The 14,604-nt window shown below is 54.3% G+C and overlaps 1 protein-coding gene across 3 annotated transcripts in view; it reads right to left on the reverse strand.

The window, feature by feature from the left end:
* The window catches only part of PARP1 (poly(ADP-ribose) polymerase 1), a 38,520-nt gene extending 26,306 nt beyond the window's left edge, over positions 1-12,214 (reverse strand). For 2 of the 3 annotated variants that reach the window (XM_049635119.1, XM_049635117.1), the window contains exons 1-2: positions 11,938-12,214; positions 7,452-7,617 (exon numbers count right to left, since the gene is read on the reverse strand). In XM_049635119.1, the coding sequence (XP_049491076.1) occupies positions 7,452-7,617; positions 11,938-12,057 (286 nt within the window). In that variant the 5' untranslated portion in view covers positions 12,058-12,214. The remainder of the gene's footprint in view (positions 1-7,451; positions 7,618-11,937) is intronic. The other variant, XM_049635118.1, reaches the window with a different exon arrangement.
* Between the last annotated feature and the right edge of the window lie 2,390 nt (positions 12,215-14,604).

Genomic DNA, 14,604 nt, shown 5'->3' on the forward strand with positions numbered 1-14,604 from the left:
GCATTTCGGAGTCCGCGGGGCAAGCTGCCATCGCGCAGTAAGAAGTCTCGGGGATAAACGGCCAGGGATGCGGGACCAAGGCAGATTCTTCCATAAGAGGAATTCCAAGACTGGATGTTTCTCTCCTAAGACCGAGAACAAGACGGGCTGTCTTCTCCCACCACGTCTAAGCAGCATTGAACCGGAGGCTCTAGCGAGTGTGTTCGTGCAAAAGAAAGAGCCAGAAGGTGTACCGGTAAAGCCATCTCTACCTGTACGTGACGTGATTGCACGTGCACGATATCCTTGGGAATATACAAAAAAACGACTCCTACCATTAAGTGGATTGAGCAAATTTGCAAAACCGAAGGTCAGTATATAAAACGTTTCTAAATACACATAAACCTATTAGAGAAGAAAAGTAAGCCACGCGTCTGTTTAAGTGGCATTTAAACACATAAAATGCTTAATCATGGATTTACAAGACACCCAAACCCTCTACACTGAAAGCGTTAGGAGGTTGCCGAAATTAACGAGGACTCAAGTAAACGGAGAGATACCTCACGTTTATGGACTGGCTCAATTTATTAATATATCAGTACGTCAATCCAGTTTGATCCAGATTCCAGGTGATGCTAATCAAAATCCTAGCAAGTGTCTTCGGGCAAGAAATCGATACGTTTGCCACAAAATTTGTAAGGAACTACAAAGGACCCGGAGAGGTGAGCACCGTATTGAAAAAGGACAAAGCTGCAGGACTCACTTTGCGATTTCACGACGTCCCGTGAAACTAGGAATTGAGGCCGCGGAGTGAAGACACCCCGCCGAGGGGCCCGAGTCCAGACAGACCTACAGTTACGCAGTCAGCTGGTTTTAACAAAGAAGTCTTTGCACAACTGGTGTGGGCACAAAACAGTATCCACACGGAACACACACAAAACCACCCCTTCCTCACACCCGACACGAACGTTCGGTTCGCACGGATCAAGAAACCAAGTGTGAACGCCAGAGCTACGGAATTTCCAAAGAAACCTAAGGGAGTTATCTTCGCGATCCGTGAACAGGCAAATGTGTCTCAGGAGGCAAAAGCACAAACCAAAAAAGAAGAAAATCAATGACCGCTCTTCATAAAACGTCAGTGATTAAACAAAAAGGCAGGCCCCAGAATGGAAAAAGGTATTCACATGTTGTTTCCATCGAATAAAGGACCTGCCTCTAGAATACTGTAAGAACTCTTACAACTCAGTAAAAAGACAAAGGCGAGTTAAAACCACAAGGTCTCACTACACTACCCGTCAGTGGCTAAGACCCCAGAGAATGACGGGGCCAAGTGTGGGCGAGGCCGTGGACGAGCCAAAACGCTCACATCCCTCGGGCGGGGGGGCGGGGGGAGACACAACTCGGGAGGACAGTCGCCCACACCTACCGAGTGAACCCCCGCTCCACTCCCAGGTCATCACCCGGAGAAACAGAAGCTCGTGTTACATAGACACCTGGACACAAATGTTAACGGCAGCTGTACCTGCAACAGCCCAAAGCCGGCAATAAAAGAATGCGGAACAGACGGTGCTCCTTCTCGGGAGCACCCCTCGGCAATCCAGGGCACGAACTGACCACACGGCCAACCTGAGGAGGCTCACAGGTGCCATGCTGTGGGCAAGGGGCTTCTGGGAGCACGTTCTCTCCCTCTTCTTCGGACATCCTAAGTCACACAAACTTCATCCGTGGGGACCGAGATCAGAGCAGTGGTTACCCAGGTGGGGAGGGTAAGAGAGAGGGCACAGGGGAACTTTCTGGGGGAACAGAAATGCTCCCGACCTCGATGGGGTGTATGTCACAAAGGGCACGCATTTGTCAAAACTCCCTGAACTGCATGTAAATTATTTTAAAAATTCCAGGTGAATAAGTTAAGAATAAGACCAAAACCAGAGACTGAGCAGACAGGGCTACAGGACATTTCAAACAGGATGAGGCTTCCATGTGGCAAAACACAGAAATATGCTTCAAAGAGAAACGTCCAGGAGCACCCAGCTGGCTCGATCACAGGGTCATGAGTTCGAGCCCCACGTCAGGGGTAGAGCGTACTTAAAAAAAAATCTTTGTATTGGGGCACCTGGCGGGGGGCGGGGGGGGGGGTGCAGTCAGTTAAGCATCTGGCTCTTGGTTTTGGCTCAGGTCACGATCCTACGGTTCATGAGTTTGAGCCCCACACTGAGCTTTGGGCTGATAGCCCGGAGCCTGCTTGGGATTCTCTTTGCCCTCTCTGCCCTCCCCCACTCTTGACGTGCTCTCTCTCAAAATAAATAAACTAAAAAAGGAAATCTTTGTATTAAAAAGATCTTGATAAAGAATTAGTACATTCTGTTTCACTTAAAAAAAGACAAAATGCCTTAAAAGATCAGGCAAGGACACAAACGCCAAATTAAGGAAACTGCTGATAAACACAACGAGGTGTCCCACCCCTACCAGGAGCACAAAGCAATGAAATCCTCAAGGGCGAGGAGGTGGAGGCAGGCAAGTAAATGTACGTGTCTAAGCGATGCGGGCGTCCAAGGCCTCAGATCAGGTCATTGCTTCCAGCGGGAATCCCACTTGTCAGAATCAAAGAACCGGACAGGTGCCCCGGCTGTACGAGAACTTGCAGCGGCTCAATCCACAATGCAGTACGACGGCTGAAAACCCGTGGCTGGACTTGAACCTGGTTCTTGCACCCTTGGCATGACCTTAGCCCGGTTACCTCACCTCTCAATGCCTCGTCTATGAAAACTGACTCGGGGCTGCTGTGAGGGTGCCATGACATCAACGCGTCAAGGGTCTTGAACGGTGCACAAAATTTAGCAAACCTTCAATAAACAAATACCGCACGCCTTCACAAAATAACGATGGAACCTTACGACCCTCAACATGGAAAATGAATGATGAATTATAAAATGTAGGTCATTAGGGACGCCTGGGTGGCTCAGTCGGTTAAGCGTCCGACTTCGGCTCAGGTCATGATCTCACGGTTTGTGGGTTCGAGGCCCGTGACTGGCTCTGTGCTGACGCTCGGAACCTGGAGCCTGCTTCGAAATCTCTGTGACCCCCCCCCCCCCCCACTTGCGCATGCTCTCTCAAGGATAAACATTAAAAAAAATTTTTTTTAAATAAATAAAACGTAGGTCATCACTAATCACTAGGAAAATGCAGATCAAAACCACAGGAGATAACACTTCATGCCTTAGGACGATCAGGAGAAACAAAAACCACACACACAGACACAAAACCCCAGACAACAAAGTGCTGGTGAGGGTGTCAGGGAATTGGAAACCCGTGTGCTGCTGGCAAGGATGTAGAATCACGCGGCCCGTGTGGAAGACAGTATGGCAGTTACACAAAAATCTAACACAGAATTACTGTGTGACCCCGCAAATCCACTTCTGGGCACGTACCTGGGAGAACAGAAAGCGGGGTCTGGAACAGGTATTTGTACACCGATGTTTGCCTCAACGTGAGTCGTAACTGCCAAAGGGTGAAACGACCGAAATGTCAATCGGTGGGTGAACAGATTCACAAAACGTGGTCCGTCCATAGTACGGATACGGCCTTAAGAAGGCAGGCAGTTCTGACCCCTGCTACAACGTGGACTCTGAGGACACACGCCAAGTGTGTGGTTCCACTCCCACGAGGCGCCGGAGTGGCCAAATTCAGACGGAAAGAACCGCGGTTACCAGAGGCTGGGGGGGGGGGGGGGGGGGGGGGGGGGGCACGGCAGGTGCCGCAGATGGGTATGGAGTTTCAGTTTGGGAAGATAAATTAGTTCTGGAGGCCACGGGGGGTGATGACCGAACCACAGCGTGAAAATACCGACGTTGCTGAAACGGACGCTTACAGGTCGCTAAGATGTAGATATTATGCCGTGTGTTTCACCACACACACAAAACTAAGCATTTAATACAGATGCACTTGGGGGAGAATCCCATTTCTGCAGGGAAGAAATAACGTTAACACACGTGAATCGACATTTGAACAGAAATTTTTCTTTCCTCCTTTTTAAAGATATTTTGTCAGACTGTAGGCTCGTCTTTTTGGTCTTTCTTTTCTTAAGTTTATTTTGAGAGAGAATCCCAAGCAGGCTCCGTGCTGTCAGAGCAGAGCCCAACGTGGGGCCTGATGACTTCACAAGCGAAACACATTTATAACAAACTTACTGTGCCTTTTCCTATTACCAAATCACGTAAACTTGCCGTTACTCTCATTCTGGAGTCTGAGCCGGGTCCCGGGCCTCCCGGCTCCCCGCGGACCAGTGGCAACTGGAGACACACGGGCTGCGCCGCGGGAAGGACGGGAGAGCCCAGCACCGGCGCGGGGGGCGGAAGGTGGCCGGCGCCCGCCGAGGCCCAGAGTCACGAGACCGGGTTCAACGGAGAAGGGCCGGGTTAGGAAAGCAGAGACAGAAGAGCGCAGTTGGGGGAGACTTCCGACAAGCGACGGGAAACTATTTCAGGTTCAAAGGCGTCTGAAGCAAGTCAGGTTTGTGGTATCAACAAGCGGACTCGAGTTTACGCGGAAGCGAAGACCCGGAACGGCCCACACGATCCTGGAGGTGAAAAAGTCAGAGGACAGACAGCATCTGACCTCAAGACTTAGGGTCCAGCTACGGCCATGGAGACGGCGTGGGGCTGGCAGGACAGACCGCTAAACAGAGCAGCACACGGATCGGAAACACATCCGCCATCGACTGATGTCTGACAAAGGGGCAAAGGTGACATACGGGAGAAAAACCAATCTTCAGGGCGCCTGGGTGGCTCAGTTGGCGAAGCGTCTGGCTCTTGATTTCGGCTCAGGTCATCACCTCGCGGCTCATGAGTTCAAGCCCCGCACCTGCACCGTCGGCGACAGCCTGCTTGGATCTCTCTCTCCCTCTCGCACCCTCCCCTCCCCCACCTCAAAATAAAAAAACACAAAACAAAACAAAAGAAGAATTTTCAACGAGTGGTGCTGGAATAACGGACAGCAGCACACAAAAATCAATGCAGGCACTCTGCACCCTTTACAAAACTTAACCTAAAATGGACCACAGACTTAAGTGTAAAAGACGTACCCGGAGAACAGACACGAATCAGGGCAGGATTGTTCTGTCCCAGCACAGGACACGGGAGAGAAATCTAGCTGACCTTGGCATGGCGATGGCGTTCCCATGCAACACCGTAACACGACCCAGAAAAGAAAGAATCCGTTAACTAGCCGGACTTCCTAAAACTGGGAACTTCTGCCCTGTGACAACCAAGAGGATGAGAGAAGGCAAGCCGGGACGAGAGGTCTGCAGAAGACCCCTGATAGATGACGGCTCTCCTGGATCTACGAAGAACTCTAAAACCCAATGATCACAGGACAAATGACAAAGGGGGAAATATCCAGCGTCCTCACGGGAGCAGAGCTGCAGACGGCAAGGAGCTCAGGATGACATGCTCTGCGTCACGGCGCCAGGGGACTGCAAATTAAAACAGGACACCCCTCTGCGCCCATCAGGATGGGCCTGACCCACAGCAGGGACACCCTCGAGGACTGGGGAGGAGTCACCCCCTCGCTGCCGGTGGCATGCAGAATGGTGCAGCCGCCCCGGGAGGGTTTGCTGGCTTCTTAGAAAAGTAAACAGACTTTCACTGTATGATGCAGGAATCACGCTCCCTGGTTATTTACCCAAACGAGCTGAAGACACGTCCGCACAGACAACTGCACGTGGACGTTTACAGTGGTTTTGTGGTTTCCCAAACCTGGAAACAACCAAGATGTCCTTCTGCAGGCGAGCGGACAACCCACGGTCCGTGCAGACAACGGAGTATTATCCAGCACTAAGAAGAAATGAGCTATCAAGCCATGAAGAGACACGGCAGAACCTGAAACGCATTTTTTAATGTTTATTTACTTAGAGAAAGCGTGCGCCCACGTGGGCACACGAGCCAAAATCAAGTGCTTGATGCTTAACGACCGGGCCACCCAGGTGCCCCTGAAACGTACATTTTTTTTCTTTTTTTAAAAACGTTTATTTATTTTTGAGACAGAGAGACAAAGCGTGAGCAGGGGCGGGGCAGAGAGAGAGGGAGACACAGAGTCTGAAGCGGGCTCCGGGCTCCCAGCTGTCAGCACAGAGCCCGAGGTGGGCATCGAACCCACGAACCGTGAGATCACGACCTGAGACAAAGGCAGGCGTTTAACCACTGAGCCACCCAGGCACCCCTGAAATGCACGTTTCAGAGTGAAAGAGGCCAACCTGAAAAGACTACATACGGTGCGATTCCAACACTTGGCACTTGAACAACGCGGGAGTTGGGGCGCGGACCTCCTCGTGCACTGAAAACCTGTAACTTTTGATTCTCCCCAAAAGGTAACTACCAACAGCCTACTGCTCCTAACCAACAGTTGATCAACACCTAGTCTTCCGCGGATTTGTGCATGTTAAATACCGTCCTCACAATAAAGTAAACCACACACGAGAACACGTTATTAAGAAAACCATACAGGGGGTGCCTGGGCGGCTCAGTCGGTTGAGATTCGACTCTTGATTTCGGCTCCTGTCGTGATTTCATAGCGACGGAGGAGCCCGGGGCTGACAGGGCGGAGCCTGCTTGGGATTCTCTCTCCCCATCTCTCTCTGCCCCTCCCCGGTTCATGAATTCTCTCTCAAAAATAAATAATTAAAAAAAAAAAAAAAAAAAAAAAAAAAGGAAAACGTTACGGAAAAGGAAAAACGTTTATGGTACCATACTAAATTTATCGAGAAAGATCCACGTACAAGTGGGCCTGCACGGTTCAAACCCATGTTAAGGGCCAACTGTACACCGTCCAGACCCATAAAATGCACATCACCAGCGAGTGAGCTCTTGATGTAGACCATGGACTTTGGGTGATAGCGAGGTGTCAACATAGGGTCACCAGTTGTAACGGAAGCACCGCTCTGGAGGAGACAGAGGGAGAGGCTGCGGCCAACACGCGGGCGCAAGAGGTCAACGGGAACGCTCTGCACCCCTGCGTAACTTTGCTGCAAACCTAAACCCGCGCTAAAAAAAAAGGCCGATGAGAAACAAAACGGCAACGAGAAAACAAAAAGCTACCTTTCCCGGGAGGCTGGCTGGCTCAGTCACCAAGCGTGTGACTCTTGACCTCGAGGTTGTGGGTGGGTTCGGGACCCATGACGGATATACAGATTACTTAAAATCTTAAACACACACACACACACATCCCAAAAAGAAAAGCTCCATTTCCAGCATTGTGAAAAGTCAAATACCTCGCCACAGGACAATCCCACGTCACCCAAGTGCCCTGAAATAACACACTGGCATCGTGTTCTCCGCACACGCACGTCTGAAAAGGAGGGGGGGTGGGGCGGGGAGCGGCTAAAGGCTCAATTCTTTGCTTTCTCAGAAAAGGTCCCGGGGAAGCTCCTGAGTTGGGGCTGGGGGACTAGACCCGCTGCCTTCCTGGTCCGTACGCACCTGTCACCCCTCCAGCCTCTGCGGTCTTCTTGACTTTCTGCTGGTCGTCCCACCTGAGCTCGGAGAACCCATCCACCTCTACGTCAGGGTGCCGGATGGAGTGGCCGACCTTCCAGAAGCAGGAGAAGTGGTACCAGTGTGGGACTTTTCCATCGAACATGGGCGACTAGGAGAGAAGCAGAGAGAGAGGTGAGCCAGCAGCCGACCCCGACCCCGCCGACGCCCAGGCCTCAGCAGCCGAGGTCCCCGTTCGTAAAAAGGAGGCCAGCGTGCCATGTTCTCCACATCACGCACAAAGTGGGAAACGCGGCATCTCTGGAGATCCTCCCGAACCGCCTGGAAGACTGCTGCCTTTCGGTGCTGAGGCTGTGCTCTCTGGAGGAGGGACCCCGCTCTGCGACCTGACCCCACCTCTCCGTGCCTGCCGGGGAAGCCAGCTGCCACCCCACTCAGGCCTGGACTCAAAGGGCCCGTGTGGCCCAGAAAGGGCTCTTCTAGCACCTCTGCAGTTGGAATAATGAGAACAAGTCGCAGATCGTGCGCAAAGCAGGGAAAATGTGTCAGGAAACAGTGTCAGGCTGGCAGCAGGCGCAGCGAGGGGAGTGGAAATGAACGGACTTCTCTGAGGGAGGATGGGGGGGGGGGTCAGGGGACAGAAGCCCCTGCCCCCCCCCCCCCCCCCCCCGGCCTTCAGTATGCGGGAACTGCAGATCCGGTCACGGGGAAGCTGCTTCCCTGCTCGTGGTGGCTTCCCGATGCTTCGGGCTCCGGGCGTCCCAGAGCGACGCGACAGCATCAGGCCCCCGGCCCCGGAGCCCGAGCTGTCCGGCCTGATGGAGCGGGTGTGGACGGGGGCCAGGCAGAGCGGGACTAACGCTGGCATTTACTGGGTCCCTGGCACCGTGCACAGGCCGTCCTCTGGGTAGAAGCGGCACCCCCGTCTCGCAGATGTCTGGGGGGAGCGGCACACAGGTGGCAAGTGCCTCAGCCCCGCTCGAACCTGACACTAAGGTCCTTCCGCCACGCCATTCGCTCGGCAGGAAGAGCTACCTAAAAACGCACAAACGGTTCTGACCAAAGTGAGGGAGGCCCCAACCACCTGCTCTTATAGAAGATAGAGCCAAATGCCATGCGGGTGGAAAAAAATAAAAATAAAACAGCATCAAAAATAAATACCACGTAGAAATTTTCGGATGAAGCTGTCGGACAGGGGAAATATTCTGGAAAAGCAGAGACAAGTTCTCCCAAGCAGCCCCCCGCCCCCCACCCCGGGGGAGTGGCCTCACAGTGTCACAGACTCAGACAGAAGGTTCTCACCAGGGCACGCCAAGGGCTCTTGAGCAAGCAGCCTTGTGTGCAGCACATCGCTGTCCTCTGGGCCCAGATGCCCCACGGCCCTACTCGGTAGGTCCCCACCTCCTCAGGCCCCCAGAAGGCTTTTCCCCAGCTCCCCACAGGTCAGGGTGAGTATTCGGTCAATGCCCCTGTCCTGCACCAGGTAGGAACACCTCACGTCCGGAGAGGAGACCGAGGAGGGCAGGGAGAATTCCTGCTAAGGGAGAGATGGCCTCCAAACCCAACAAAAGGCCCTGGAGAACGGACTTGTGTTGTGTTCTGGGTCTCAAGGCTCCACCAAAGTAGCCGACACGCCTAGAAGCGTCTGGCCACCGTGCTTGCACATCACAGTGGCTTCCACGTGGCTCCTCGGGCCCCGGTGCCCCTTGTCTAGCCTCCTCTGCAATGCTGGGACACAGTCGCGCAAAGGAGGCAGGTGGCCCAGTGCCTTTGCCCCGCACCGGAACACGCGTGGCATTTTTTCCCCGGCTCTGGTGGGGCCCCACACCTGCCCCCTAAACCTTGGTGTGGGGGCCGTGTCCCAACCACTGACGCAGCGTGGGGTGACCTAGAGGTGCAGCCCAAGGGTGTGCTCGCAGCACTCGCTTGAGGGGAGGGGGGGTTTGTGGGGGCTCCCATCCTCCCTTGAGAGGAAGGACCCCTAATCAAAGCAAGGCTTCACCCTAGAACTCGGGACTGACGAGGACACGGCAGGAAGGGAACCAGAACAAGGTCACCAGACGGTGCTTCCACTTGGCGGCCGTGAGAGGCAGCATCTCCCAGAAAACACTGAGCACCTCCCGAGTACCAAGGGCCCCTCCGCTTCCATCTGCACATTGCAGGCCAGGGCGCTGCCTGCCACCCCGCACACAGCACAGAACGACACAGCGTGTGGGACCCGCGGTTTGCTCCAGCCCAACGCAGGACGAGGAGCCCGGCACAACCCTTTCCCTGCCCAAAGCACCCCCCCTCCCCGAAGGCTGAGAGGCCCAGTGGATCCCTGGAGCTTGTCTCAGGGCCCACCACCTAAGGTATCGGGTATCTGATAACAATCCTCCCATACAAATGGAAAAGAAAAGTATTGAAATCCAAGTGGGAGAAGAATGACTTCTTTCTTTCTGACCTCCACCAGCTCGGCCTACAAGACCAGACTTTCCATTCTGAATTAAAACTCCACCCCCAGTTACAGTCCCAGAAAACCACTTACGTTTAATAATTATTTCTTTTGCCGTCAAGGGCCCAGAATGCTAAATTTTATTTGGTCCAGGAATCAGTGCCTCCGTAGGGCCATCCCCCACTCCCCCAGACGCAGGACCCCTCCTCTGTATCCAACAGCGTTGCTCAAGCTTTACATTGGCTGTCCTAAGGTCTTCGGTCTGTCCTTCCCTATTGGACAGGGTCCTCTCTGGCTGAGTAGAGAAGCCTACGAACGTCCTTTTCTCGGAATGAAATTTAAACACGGGCTCACAAGAGAAACCGATTAGGCTGAAATAATCATCAAAACACCGAAATTCAGTGGGATACAGTGAGCTCTAAAGCATTAAATAACAAGATTTAGCACCCACTCTCCCAACTGCAGTAACTTTGAATACTGATGAGCATAACGGGTTATTTTGAGAAATCCCCAACAAACGTAAAGTGATATAAAAATATCTATATTAGTATTACTGCTGGTGACAAAAATCCACAGGTACAGATTTTACTTTTACTCTGCTGCTTATATACACAGTTAGGAAATAGGAATCTTATCTAGCCTTAGTAACTGCTAGAGATGTAAATTTCTTCCAGAGATGTAAATTTCTTCTTCAAACCCCCAGATCTCCCAAGAGCCCCTTCTGCTGTGAGGGAGCTGCTTCTTTTAACTGTTTGTAAAATGTTAATTCCCATGTAGTTAACAACGTTAAGGGAGGAAGCTTAAGATCAGGCAGCCCCTACATTCAGGTTTAAGATCAGAGAGCCTCCGTGGGAGGTAACGCTTTCCAAAGGCAGGCCTCCTCTGCTTTTCCAGTCTCGACTTCCTGCCCCTTCTGTGCGTAACAAATGCTGACCAAGCTCCCACCCAGGCACTCCATGCTAGTGCACAGCCCTCCGGGGTGGTACGCGCCCCAGTACGGCACGGTTTGTTTACCAGTCGTCTTTCGCTTAACCAAACTGGTGACTGCCAAGGCAGGGGGTGGGGTGGTGGTCTCTCCCTTTGCCCTTAGGACCTAACCCGGTGATGCTCCCTGTTCGCTGAATGCTTACGTCTGGGGCGGCAGGCCCTGAGGGTACGATGACAACACAGCCTCTATCTGGACGTACCCACCCTTCTCCAACTGGTTAAGTACTGAAAACCCAGCGAAGACTATCTGGTTGTTCCTAAAACACGCTGCTGCCTCCCTGCAGGGACGGAAAATCAAGTTACCTGGACCGTGAGCACTGAATACAGCTACCAGAAGGTTCATGTTGGCGGGGAGGAGGGCAGGGACCACCAGCATACTGGGGGCCGGGGGATTTGGGAGCTCCCCCCCCCCCACCACGCCGTGGCAGGGGCCTTAGGTCATACACCCCGGGGGCATCCCCCACGTGCCCAGAAGCCTCGAGGGGCGAGGGGCACCCCTGCAGCCACTCTTACTCAAACGAGACAGCTGGAAAGGCCTCAGGAAGAGAGCGCGCCGGTGAACGTGGAAAGTTTGGGGGAAATACGATTTCAAACCACGAATAAGGCCAAAAGTGAATGCAGTTTCCGGAAAGGACGCGGACTCGCATAGTTTTGCACAATTAAGAAAAAACCGAGAGTGAGCGAATGTTGAAACGACACCGAAAACCAGATTAAACGAATCCTTACACGCCAGTCGCCATCACCAACGGAGGACAAAAACCTTCCAGCACGAGGTGGGTCAGAACCGGACCGGCTCCAAAAGCCCACGCGTGCATTCCCCCGGCGGATGGCAGGGAGACGAGGAACCCCCCCCCCCCCCCCCCCCCCCCCCACCCCGCCCCCGAAGCAGAGCTACCGCGGCCCCCAGCTCTGCAGAGCGGAGGGCACCGCCTGCCCCGCCCCGGGGCAGGCTTTCGCTGGCGGGCGGGCCCCTGCGGACAGCCCCTCCCCCTCGGGTCCCCCTCCCCCTCCGGACCCCCCCCAACGGCGCGCACAAAGCGCCGCGCGCACCTGCACCATGATGGCCATGCGCAGCGAGTCCTTGGGGATGCTCTCGCTGCATTTCTTGCAGGACGCGCGCCCGCTCTTGGCGTACTCGACCCGGTAGAGCTTGTCCGAGGACGCCGCCATCGTCCCCGCGCGCCGCCGCCGCCGCTCCGGGAGCCCCGCGCCGCGACCTACACCCGCCGCCGCCCGCTCCCCGCTCCCCGCAGGCGCCCGAGCGCCCCGAGCCGCCGCCGACCACGCCGCCTCCGCCGCTCCCCGCCGGACTGCTGACGCCGCGCCACGGGCACGCCCCCCGCGCACGCGTCCTCGGGGCGGGGCCAACGCGCGCGTATCCTCGGGCACGCCTCTCCGCGCACGCGTCCTCGGGGCGGGGCCGCCGCGCACGCGTCTTCGGGGCACACCTCCCCCTTCCCCCCTTCCCCCCCCCCCCCCCCGCCGCGCGCGCCCTCTGCCGGCCGGAGGGGTGGTGTTTCCCCGGTGCCGGCGGCTGCGCCTGCCCGGCGGGCGGAGGCTGCGGGCAAGGGGCGGGGCGTGGAGCTCGCTCCGCCTTCCAGCCCGTCAGTCCCCGGGGTGGAGGGGCTGGCCTGCTTCCGCCGCGAGCTCTGCCCGGGTCTCCCTGCTAGTAAGAGCTCCCCAGTGCCCTGGGGACTGTCCTCGAGCGCCGGGGCCCAAGCCGGACCGGCGCCAGCACCGCATCGCGAATCGGGTGCACGGATTCACCTCGCAGGTGTTTTCGCGCACCTGGCAGGTAGGCTCCTCGCCCCTCGAAGTTGCCGTCATTAGAGGACCTGCTGCTATAGAACTGTTTTTACGTTTCTGTTTCAATCCTATTTTGTGATTTTATTTTACTTTGTATTTTATCTTATTTTATATTTTAATTTCATTTTATTTTATTATAATCCTATGCATTTTATTGTAGCCATATAAAACATCACAGTAGCTTGGGGCACCTGGCTGGCTGGATTGGAAGAGCGTGGGACGCTTGACCTCAGGGTCGTGAGTTCGAGCCCCACGTGGGCGTGGAGCCTACTTAAAAACATAAATAATAAAAATAAAACATTGTAGTCCTACGTGCTGTATCTGAGAATACCCAGTTCTGCTAGGGCGGACGCGAAAAATGAACAGGACCGATGAAACTCATGAAGGGTGGTCCGCATGGAGAAGAAGCAAGCTAGTAGCTTAAGACACTTGACGTCGAGCAGGCAGGTAGGTTGCGAGGCATAGGGAAGAATCTTAGGTATGGCGAAGGTAAATAGAATAATTGGGCTCTGTGATGCAACAAATCAAATAATTAGAGAGTAACCAAATCAAAAGACGTGATCGTTCCACTTCCGGGTTCGCCCCTTGGTGCTCACATGCTCGCGTTGTGGCCCCATCGGCGCTGCCCAAGAATTGCAGGTAAAACGCTTGTCTGTTCGGCAGGCTACTTGTGACCCGCCGCGCTTGTCCGTGTCTCTGTGAGTGGGCTCCAGGCTCTCCGTGGAGGGGCTTTGAGCATTCTCAGCCCCGGGGTTCGTAACCCCACTGCCTGGCTGGCTGATGCAGCGGGAAGAGAAACATACCCACACTGCATGACCCAGGTTCAGATGGCGTGCTCTCCTGCCTTGCTGGACTCTGTGTGTGTGATCTACCCGGTCTTGAGGCTCTTTCTGCAGGAAGGTTAAATCAGGCGTTTCAAGTTGATTCAAGGAACCCCGTAGCTCAAGCGTCTTAATTTGGTCTGTGTGGCTTTCTCTCCCGTGACTTCCGGGATAGCTCGCCCGATAGCGGTGTCTGCGGGAGGTAGCCCTGCGTCGGAGGCCCGTGGACTTCGCTGGGCCGTGTAGGGCTCCTGGGCGCACTCGAAGGTCAGGAATTCCTGTCCTGGGGCCCAAAGGAGAGCGAGCCTTATCCGACTGCTTGCTCAGCGTTTTGGCTTGGATGTCTTAACGTGCTTCTCCAGTGATGTCCAAAACCTCCCCGTGAGCAGCCCACTCAGGATGAGGCCCCGGTTCTCCCGCTGCTTACGCCAGACACCTTGACCCTTCTCTTCTGTCCCACACCCAACCCGTCACCAAATTCTAACTTCTGACTCCAGTGGTTTCTTCTATTTTTAATGTTCCGCTACCCGTGCCCCTGCTGCCTCCCATTCTCTACCTTCTCAGCTGCATAGGGAGAGGGGAGGCTCTGGCCTCCTGGCCTCTCCGGCTGCCACCCCCTGGCTCTGAGGGGGGGTGGTGTCGCAGGGTCACTTCCCGGCGCCTCGCAGGGGCTCGGACTCATGGACCATGAGATCATGACCTGAGCCGAAGTCGGACGCTTAACCTACTGAGCCACCCAGGCGCCCCTATTTTGCTGAATGGTGCCACGCACTCACAAATATTTGTTGAATGAATGAATGAGTGAGTGAATGAATGAATCCCTCACTTGGCACGTCCTCCACACAGACTGTTTCATAATAACATTCCTTCACGCTTAAATAGATTTTCATTCTTTACAAAAGGCTTTCATAAACATTGTCTCCTCCTTACTATAATGCTCCATAAGGCTAGGTTTAAAAAACCCTAATAACGGATCGTATTTACTCGGAAGCATTCAGTCTGTCCACAAAATAGCTGCCACTCCCCCTCCCCCAATCAGTAAACAGAACAACAATTATTTCCTATAAGCTTCAGGAGAAGAAAGTTGGAA

This window comes from Panthera uncia, chromosome F1 (assembly GCF_023721935.1).
Source record: "Panthera uncia isolate 11264 chromosome F1, Puncia_PCG_1.0, whole genome shotgun sequence".
In the NCBI taxonomy this organism is placed as follows: Eukaryota; Metazoa; Chordata; class Mammalia; order Carnivora; family Felidae; genus Panthera; species Panthera uncia.